The 10,359-nt window shown below is 40.9% G+C and overlaps 1 protein-coding gene across 1 annotated transcript; it reads left to right on the forward strand.

Moving 5' to 3' along the window:
- Nucleotides 1–4,560: 4,560 nt before the first annotated feature.
- On the forward strand, nt 4,561–8,603 carry LOC140261384 (C3a anaphylatoxin chemotactic receptor-like). The gene is made up of 3 exons (XM_072354760.1): nt 4,561–4,602; nt 5,171–5,234; nt 6,899–8,603. The coding sequence occupies exon 3, from the start codon at nt 6,900–6,902 to the stop codon at nt 8,271–8,273; it is 1,374 nt and encodes a 457-aa protein (XP_072210861.1). The 5' UTR covers nt 4,561–4,602; nt 5,171–5,234; nt 6,899; the 3' UTR covers nt 8,274–8,603.
- The last annotated feature ends 1,756 nt before the right edge of the window (nt 8,604–10,359 follow it).

Consider the following 10,359-nt stretch of genomic DNA (forward strand, 5'->3'; position numbering starts at 1 on the left):
CTGCTTCTTTCCAGTAAAGAGGCTAGGTTTCTTTCTCTAGTACATCAAACTCTAACATTCTTATTTTTACAAGGGGAAACACAAAGAGACTTAATTCATTTCTGCCAATCTGGGAGAAGCTCCAGTTGTTTTTAGGAAGTTTTGTATGTTCCTTCACAATCAGGGGACTTTCAGTCACCATGCATGTAGCATTGCAACAAACCCACAGGAACAGAACAAGAACCAGTCAGTACTGTCCTCACATTTGAACATGCAACAAAAAAGATGATGATACATTTACTCAGGCATTCATAGATGTATACATGTAAGTATTTAAAGCATCAGCATGTTCACAAGTCAGATTTTTTTTTTTTTTTAGTTTAATTAAGATCTTCTTGTTTTGAGATATCATTATTTCTGTAATTATTTTGCTGTTGTCTGCTTCTGGTTTTATCATTCCTCCTCCTCTGCTGTCCATTTATTATCAGAAAGACTATGACAAACTCAGGCCAAGGGTGGGATGAGTCAGTGAAGACCGCAGCTCCTTCAGAAGTTTAGGCATCCTCAGCCGTATCACTCATATCACTCCTTTCACAAGGAGTGCCCAGTAGACACTTCACGATACATTTTGGCTTAATTTATATTGGTTGAACACATTTTCCTAAAGCTCTTACTCTGTGTTTTCTCACAGAAAATTGCTCTTTCTGCAGTACAGCTAGCAGCTAAAATGGTTTACAACAGCCGACATCAGTGGCAGCTATTAACACATTATTTGTTACTTTTCCCCTTCATACAGTAAATGGCACAACTATTGACTTCACGCAGTCAGCAATTTTAGAGAAATAGAGATACTTCGAGTCAGTTTCAGTGCAAGTTGTGTGGCCAGTTTTTCTCCTAACCAGAGGAGGTTAGATTTAGGTTGCTAAAATGTAGCATCATGATAGAAATGCTCCATACTTCAGCCATAAAAATAAGCACCCTCAGCACAAATAAATGACTAGACGATGTAGAAACATGGAATCATAGAAGGAAGGGATCCTTAAAGGTCATCTAGTCCACCTCCCCTGCAATGAACATCTGATATGGAAGTGTGTATGATGAAGAGGTGTCATTGAAGTCCTCCATGTGGAAAAATAAAGGCAGACAGTGATATTCATCTATGTTTGTGCTACTGCACACATGCAACATGTGCTTGCAAATCAGAAAGTTAATCTTACCCTGAGCAACATGCAAAGAAAGTGGCCAGCAGGGTGAGGGAGATCACTGACAATACCAAGCTGAGTGGTGCATTTGACACTCAAGAGAGAAGGGATGCCATCCAGAGAGACCTGGAAGCCAACCCCATGAAGTTCAGTAGGGCCAAGTGCAAGGTTCTGCACCCAGGCTGGGGCAATCCCCACCACAGTTACAGGCTGGGTGGAGAATGTCTTGACAGCAGCCCTGAGGAGAAGGAGTTGGGAGTGTCAGTTGATGAAGGATTCGGCATGAGCTGACAATGTGCTCTTGCAGCCCAGAAGCTCAACTATATCCTGGGATGCATTAGAAGTGTGAGCAGCAAGTCGAGGGAGGTGATTCTGCCCCTATACTCTGGTCTCAGGAGACCCTCACCTGGAACACTGCATCCAGTTCTGAAACTCCCAGCACAAGTACATGAAGATGCTGGAGTGGGTCCAGAGGAGGGCCATGATTTAGACTAGTTATTAGGAAGAAATTCTTTACTTTGTGAAAGTGATGAGACACTGGAACAGACTGCCCAGTGAGGTTGTGAATGCCCCCATCCTGGGAGCATTCAAGGTCAGGCTGGATGAGGATTTGAGCAACCTGGTCTAGAGGGATGTGTCTCTGCCTATGGAAGGGTTTTGGAACCTGATGATCTTAAAGGTCCCTGACAACCCAAACTATTCTATGATTCTGCAGATCTAATCCACTCTTCTGAAACCCCATCTGGAATAATACTTTCAGAAATGTGGTACCTGGTAAAAGACATGGAGCTCTTGGATCAAGTTCAGAATAGGTCCATAAGGAGGATCAAAGGGCTGGAACACCTCTCACCTGTCCTTTGAAGATGGGCAGAAAGAGTTGGAGTTATTTACCCTAAAGAAGAGAAGGCTCCAATGAGACCTCATTGCAGCCTTCCAGTGCCTAAGAGGGGTCCTACAGGAAAGACGGGGGGTGACTCTTTATCAGGGAGTGTAATGATAGGATAAAATGTAGTTTTAAACTAAACTAGGTTTAGATGGATGTAAGGAATAAATTTTTCATGATTAGGCTAGTTAGGTACTGAAAAAGATTGCCTAGGGAGGCTGTGGCTGCCCCATTCATGGAACTGTTGAAGGCCAGGCTGGATGGCGCTTTCAGCAATCCAGTCTAGTGGAAAGAGTGTCTTTGCAGAAGGAACTGGAACTAGCTGATTTTCAAAGTCCTTTCCAACTCAAACCTTTCAGTGATTCTGTGATTTTTTGTGGGTATTACTAACTATTCAGAAACTTGTGGACTGCTGCAGTTTTGTAACACCTGAAAGAAGCAATGTCAATTGTAACTTGTATTAACGTTTTAGTCAATTGTTGTGGCCAGTTGAGATTTACCATCAAGGTAAATTTCAACACAATCATCCTCATAGATGCATTGGTGGAGTATGGGCTGAATGAGGGGACAGTAGGGTGGACTGAAAAGTGACTGGAGTAGTGGGCTCAGAGAGTGGTGATCAGAAGAGCTCAATCCAAGTTGATGCAAGTCAGTAGTGGTCAACACTCATTCAGGTACTGCTTAACTCTTTATTAAAAACCTGGATGCTGAAGCAGAATGTGTTCTCAACAAGTCTGCAGATGTTTCAGAACTGGCTGACACACCAGGTGGTTTTGCTGAGGAACATCAACAGGCTGAAAAATTGGTCAGAGAGAAACATAAAGAAGTTCAAGACGGGGAAGTGCAAATTCCAGCACCTGAGAGGAAACAACTCCATGCACTTGTACATTCTTAGGGCCAACTGACTGGAAAGCAGCTCTACAGAGAATGACAGTTCTGGTGAGCAAAAAGCTGAACATGAGCCAGTGATGCACCATCATAGCTATTAAGGCTAACTCAGTGCTACATTAGGAGAAGTGCTGCCAGCTGGCACAAAGAAGGGATTCTCCCTTTCCTCAGCACTGATGAGGCCACATCTAAAGGGCTGTGTGCAGTTCTGAGCTCTCCAGTACAAGAGAGATGTAGGCATAGCAGAGTGAGGTTTCTAAAGGGCCAATAAGATAGTTAAGTGAATGGAACACTTTTCATGCAAAAATGAGCTGTGATAGCAGAGACTGTCTGGCAAGGGTAGGATTGGGGCTATCTGATTGGAGTGTGTGAAGGAGAGGGAGCCAGAATCTTCTCAGCAGAGTATGGTGACAAGAAGTTGGCAAAAAGTGAAAAATGTGAAATTCTGTCTGAAAGGCACAAGAAAACACTTCTTTCTTTGAGGGTTGTTGAACACCGGAACAGATTTTCCAGAAAAGCTGTGAAGTTTCTTTCTGTGGAAACTTAAAAGAGTCCTAGGTAATCTGCTTTAGCTTGTCCTGCTTGGTGCAGTACTGCTAGTAGACCAGCTCCAGAGATTCTTACAGTGATTCTGTGAGTTAGAGACCTAAGTTGACTCTCTTTAACAACTGGGGGAGGGGGAGGTCAAGAAGAGAAGAAATTAGTACAGTTTGGTGATTTGGGATTGTCATCCCAGCTGCGAGTCAGATTTGATCAGTGACCATTTTCTGAAAGTAACAAAACATGCCATCTCCTTTAAATGTCCACATCACTTGCTTCTTCATTTTGAAGTGTGTGCAAAATGCATTACTTGTCTAGCTGCTTAAAATTTCAGTTGGTTTGGAAACATACGTGGTGAGATATTTCATAATCTTGCCACTGTACAGAATTAGCTGGCCGGACTGAAGGTAATGTGCCCATTGTGACAAGGTTGCAAGGGGAGAAGTGGAGGAACCAGACCTGATCAACCAGTAGAGAAGGGTCTGCTTGCATGGAAAAGTTTGACTGGAGCTAGCCAGTCACATGGTAGTGAAAAGTATGTGCATCCTTTGGGCAACAGAAACACATAAGAATGCACTCCTCTCAACATGACACTGGTGCACAGATCCCTTTCTAACCAGATCTCTGGATTCCTTCTGGGAAGACAGCAGCTGAGAATAGACACAGACAGAGAAATTGTCCTTGCAAGCTGCTTACAGTCCATCTATCTTTAGGGGAACAGCCAACTTCTGGCCTGCCTTCCTGTTTGTGGTTGCATGGCTTTTGTGTTTGAGTCAGCATTCGTGTGTTCGTGTGTAGCACAGAACAGATAACGTGCTTCAAAGCAGAACTCCCCATAGTTACAGTTCATTTTCCATTTAAAATCAAAGCACTAAGGCCAATTCTTGTACACCTGTGCTTTGTCATTTCTGCTAGCAGTTTCTTGACTTCCAGGTTAAGTGTATTGGGGGGGAACTCTACTGTTACTCGTTTTAAATGCCTTAGCTTTTCTTATAGGCTAGCAACGTTTTGTAGCGTCAGCATTTCTGTTGACCAATGATAACATTTCTAACATGATAATATTTCATTAGTCAACTTCCGTTGACCAAAACAAAACTGCTGTACTGAAAGGTAAGAAAACAGATTAAAAATCTCTTTGATACAAACAAATCTCTTTGAGTACAATATCCTGTATTTTGTGAACTTAGGTTGGGGACAGAAGTTGATCTGGATTGTTAAGAATCCAGTATAATAAAACACTGGATTAGCTAGATGAATGTGCTGATCAGATAAATGATGAAGTGGCTACAAAACAACAGATCAGACACCTAATGGTATCATGCTAGATTGTGTATTTATGAAGTGAATGAAGAACTTTTCACTGTTATGTTAGTAGGCAAGACAACTGATTTGGCATTGAGATGTTGTGTCTTCTTATGGAAAGTTTAAAGTATATGTCTGTGATTATCACTCTTTAGCTTCCTGTTCTTCTTTGACTTAGGACAGTATCTCATTTTGACAGTGCTGAAACAGCTTCTTATAGTTTTATTGCTTTCTTATTTACCTTCCAATTGCCACTAAACCTTCAAATAAGAGACAATGTAAGCCTCCCCTCAGGGTGGAAAGGTTACTTTGCATACACATGCAAATCAGGGAAAAAAAGCAGTTCCTAAAATGTAATGAGCTTCTTTTTTTGCAGTCACTCTGGACACTGGACCAATGGTTCTTGCACCCTGATGCACTGTAGTCCTTCCTTCACTGGGGTAGGTGTAATAAGCTACAGAGTCCTGCTTTATTCTTTAGCGTGCAGTTTCTTATTCATTCTTGAGAACCTTCCCCCCCCCCGCTCTTCAGTTCTCATTTCTATCTTCTGTCTTTCTAACTGCTACTTTCCAATGACTTATTTCATAGCTTTCCTTACAAGTCACACTCACCTAAAAGACTGTGAACAGCTGTGACCAAAAAATGTTAATTGCAGTGTCTGTTGCAACCATTTATATCAATTTCTTTGTGATGAAACAGTTCAAACGCTGGAGTGATGCACTCCACATTTAGACCACATGTTATACTAGAAAGAAATTGAATATTTGGATGTGGTTGTTTTTATTTTGTTTTATTTTTAATAACAGCATAGATTTAGACCTGCACTTAGAAGTCTCTGACTAGCATCTAATTACTGTCATAATGGAGGTTTAAATAGAATCAGTCTTAGTTTTCTTATTCATGTAATCTCATTTACTTGCGCAGGTTGTATTCAACTCTTGCCTATTCATTTTCTTCACCTTCTGGAAATTCTTTTAGTGATCATTCAGCAACGTAACTGTCTTCATTGGTTTGGCAAGAGGTTAGTTAACAGGGATTTTAAAAACAATTTTGTTTATGCTTATAGAATGAGTATCAAGCTCTTTTTCTCTAACCTGTTTTGGCTTTTCTAGATTTCTTAGCTTTCTCTTCTAAATTTACTAGCATCTAATGCTGAGAATGACTGAACAAATTGAGTTTTTCCACTGACACCTCTCATAGTTTTAAAACCACACTGAGATGTTCTGTGAATCAGCTTCAGTTTCATGCAATAAAACAGTTTTTCTTAAACCTAAGTGGTTCAGTAACAGTATTACCATTGCTCTTTAGTTTTTCTTACCTCAACTGTATCTCTGTCTGTCATTCTTAAACCATTAATTACTTGCGTTTCTCCTCATCAAGACTAGCTTTTCAATGATCTAGCAAAGAGCTCAGGACATCCATACAGGGTAGAAAAGAAAGGGGAAGGAAGTGCTTACTGTGACTTCCTTAATTCTCTTTAACAGAGTTGCAGTCTTGTCTGTTCTATTTATAATGTCCAGAAAGTGGAGCAGGGTTATTCCAATAAGACAAGCATTGCTTTCTCAACCTAAATCTATTTCAGTGGTTATACCAGGAAGAGATTGCTCATTTTAAAGGGAAAAGAAACTAAAATGCTGGCATCGTTCTGAAAAAAGAATATTACATACTAAGCAGGAAGTTGATCAGGAAAGAAAAGTGGTGATTTTGAGGGCATACAAACAAAGTGGGAGCTTCAGTAGAGAATAAAAAGAACAAGGCTGAAATAAAATAAGGATGACAGAAATAGAAGAATATAAGTGCATACAAATCTGCTGTTTGAACAGTGGACTTTACTTAAAGAATATATATGTATATATATAATATAATATAATAATATAATATAATATAATAATATATATATATTATATACTATAAGAATGATGACGCTGTATAACTGCCAGATTAGTAGAAATAAGCATTTAGTGCAAACTAGTATAGACTGATGCCTTTATATCCACTCAGCTCAGTACTGTTTCCTGGCTCAGAGATTCTTCAGTACAGACAAAGAATCCGGGGAGGTGGGTATGTATAGCCTACTAATTTGTTCTCTTTTTCATAACTACAGAATGCCTCCACTCCTGGTTAACAGCAGTTCACATGAACAGGATGCTGTATATTATGCACCAGAATCCATCAGCTCCCTGGTTATCTTCATCCTTGTTTTCGTCATAGGTATCCCAGGCAATGGGTTGGTTATCTGGGTAGCTGGTTTGAAAATGAAGAGGTCTGTGAACATCATCTGGTTCCTAAACCTTGCTGTGGCTGACTTCATGTGCTGCTTGTCGTTGCCATTCTTCATTGTTCACTTGTTCCTCAATGAACACTGGCCATATGGTTGGTTTCTCTGCAAAGTCATCCCATCAGTCATAATCTTCACCATGTTTGCTAGTGTTTTCCTACTTATGGTGATCAGCATAGACCGATGCCTCCTCGTGATGAAACCAGTCTGGTGTCAAAACCATCGAACAGTGAAGTTTATTTCACTAGTCTGCAGTGGCATTTGGATCCTGGCCTTCATTTTCTGTTGTCCTGTCTTTCACTACCGCAACACTGTCACTGGTGATGGAAAAACTGAGTGTGGGTACAATTTTGGAGATTATGAACTACTAGAATATGTGGATTACAGTGATCCTGTAACTGGGATATTGGAAGAATACTCAGCTTCAGTACCAGCTGTCACACATGTTAACACTGTCTTTGCTCATCAGCCTACTGATAGCTATCCAGATTTCCAGGCAAACAGCATATCCACCCACAAAGGGGTAATCACAGCAGCTCACCTTTCTCATGTCACTGTAGATGTGAACTCCTTGTTAAATTCGACTCCCTATCCAGACATCAGGCTATTGGAATCTAAGGATGATCCACCTAGTACTAACTTGACGGTACTATCCAACAATGACTTCCATTTAAAGCTACTTGATACTCTTGATTTTTATGACATCTTTAGTGGTAATGATTATGCCATACCCCTTCCCTTAATTGTAATAACTATCACTAGGGCTGTCCTTGGCTTCATACTTCCCTTCGGCATAATGGCAGTTTGCTACGCCCTTATTGCTTTCAGGATGCGAACAAGTAACTACCGTAAGCCACAAAGCAAGATGCTGAGAACGATCATTCTTGTGATAGCTGCATTTTTTGTCTGCTGGACTCCCTACCACATAGTTGGGATTCTGTCCCTTGTGGCTACTCCCGGTACAAAACTGAAGGAGTCGCTGATCCTTTGGGATCACCTCTCTGTAGCACTTGCATATGCCAACAGCTGCATCAACCCTCTGCTGTATGTTTTTGTGGGGCGGGACTTCAGGGCAAAGGCAAGGCAATCACTGCAAGGAGTCTTGGAAGGAGTCTTTACAGAGGAACCAACATGTTCAACCCCTTACTCTCTTGACAGAAGCAAGACTTCAAAAGATAAGGATGTTAGTACCACAGTCTAATGCTGGACTTCCCATCATTACTGCAGAAAGAACTCTGTACATCAACCACACTCCACTTCTTTTGCTTTAACACATCTGATTACCAAACAGAATTGCACACAGGGCACTGTGATGGTTCAGATTAGATCTGCTAATCCACTTTATATCCTCCTATAGCAAGATGGGAAGTTGGAAATACTAAGAGTAATAATTTTTAGGGAAAGACAGAGTACTTTAAAGAGTAAAGAAGGCTGTCAGAATGATTTGTAGTGCAATCATGTTCTTCAACTTCTGAATTGCTGAATAAGAAAATAATCAGTTATTTGCATATGTCTATTAAAGATAAAATGCAACACTGATGTCTCTCCTTTGACTATACTTGGGTCTGAGAGGGTTTTTTTCTGAAGATAGGTAGAGTGAAGCACTGCAATTTACTACAGCATTGCATAGGAGCAGCACATGCTCCAGTCAGATGCACTGAACTGATTTTCATGTACTGGTAGACATCCAAGGTATCATGTTTATCCCCACAAATATATCACTGTACAGTGGTAACTGCCCTAATTCTCATGCAGTAACTATGTTCATTAGCATGTATTCACTGGCTCCTCAGCACTCCTTCCAACATTAGAGTCCCAGACTTTCCTTTAATGAGGTGTTTGAGGCTGCCCAAATATCCCTACTGTATTTTAGGTTATCACATGCAGAATTTGAGGAGCTACTTAGCCACGGTGTAGTTTTCACAGATTTTCTATCCAAGATGAGAGTTGAAAGATGCACTGGTCTCAGTGCTGGGAAAACAGACATCCTAACCCTAACCTAAAATGTCTCAGTTGCAATGTACACACAAGTGGGGCCTGTTAATTTAGTAAAGTCTACACCCAATTTTTTTTCAAGGTAACTGGCAAGTAGTAACCAAGCCCACATGCTAGACGCAGCCAGAAGAAATGTAATACTGGCATGACAAAGTTAAACCTTAAACACTTTAAAAAATATTTTTATCTCGGAAAGCATACACAAAAATAAATTCATGAGACTTCTCAGCCTAACCCTTGACACAAAGCACCATGGATTGCTACCATGGAAGGGCCTGTAAGAACTCTCCACAGCAGGTTTGATTCCCCTCACTCCCTGCAGCTGATATCAGTGCAGAGATACACATAAACAACCCAATGCCTTCCCATGCACTGGCAACGTACATGTAATTCAGGGGCAGAAGAATGAGTCATAAGATCTGACATGTTTTTTCATATGCAAGTGATGGGTAGATTAATATGCAGATAATGTAAATATGCACATTGTGGGCACATGCATGTGCAGAAGGATCCATCTTTCTTTTTTCTTCCAGTGGTTTCATATTTTCATGGGGCCAGCTCTGCGATATGCTCTGCAAAGTGCTAACTGGCACCGACTACAGGTTGTCTCTGGTGCCACATTCTACAGAAACCCAATTACACATGCTTCCAAGTTGCCTCATTACCATCCCGAGGCATAAGGCAGCAAAGACAACAGCAAGCTCCATGTTGAAGTTGGCTCTGGGATTTCTCTTGGAGGTACTCAGTGATGATCTCCCCACCCAATACACACACGTGAAAAAGAAAAAGGAAAAAATGAAATATTCCACTGTTACCTCCTTCCTTCAGTCAGAGTGAGGTTTTTACTTCCTTTGCCCCAGGTTTGTCAAAGCCACCATGATGGTTTATTTCTGTCTTGTTCCCTTTAATGATAAACAAGGATATACTATATATATATAAGTTGAAAGAGTCGATCTGATGCATCTGCCACCAGAGAAGGGGAGGGATGTGCTCAATTATTCGTAACAACAATAATAATAACAATAATAATAATAAGCAAAGGAAAAAAAATGAAATGGGACATAATGAGGGACTACCTTTGGCAGCATCCTGCAATGGCTTCTCTGGTACAGACAGAGAATGTATATCTACACACAGACAAGGTCAGAAAGTTGGGGAAGGTGGTGTTGCACCATTCACCCCATGTCCCCTTCCCCTTCTATGTCCTTCACAAAGGATGGACTCTTAAGCCTGTAAGTTACCTACTGTAACTCAGTAGGTAATCAAGTCCTAGTTGAAATCGTTGGGGATTT

Source organism: Excalfactoria chinensis, chromosome 1, assembly GCF_039878825.1.
Source record: "Excalfactoria chinensis isolate bCotChi1 chromosome 1, bCotChi1.hap2, whole genome shotgun sequence".
Taxonomy (NCBI): domain Eukaryota; kingdom Metazoa; phylum Chordata; class Aves; order Galliformes; family Phasianidae; genus Excalfactoria; species Excalfactoria chinensis.

Excerpts from the sequence above, each read along its gene's own strand:
- LOC140261384 (XM_072354760.1), top strand. The coding sequence starts at position 6,900 with ATGCCTCCACTCCTGGTTAACAGCAGTTCACATGAACAGGATGCTGTA.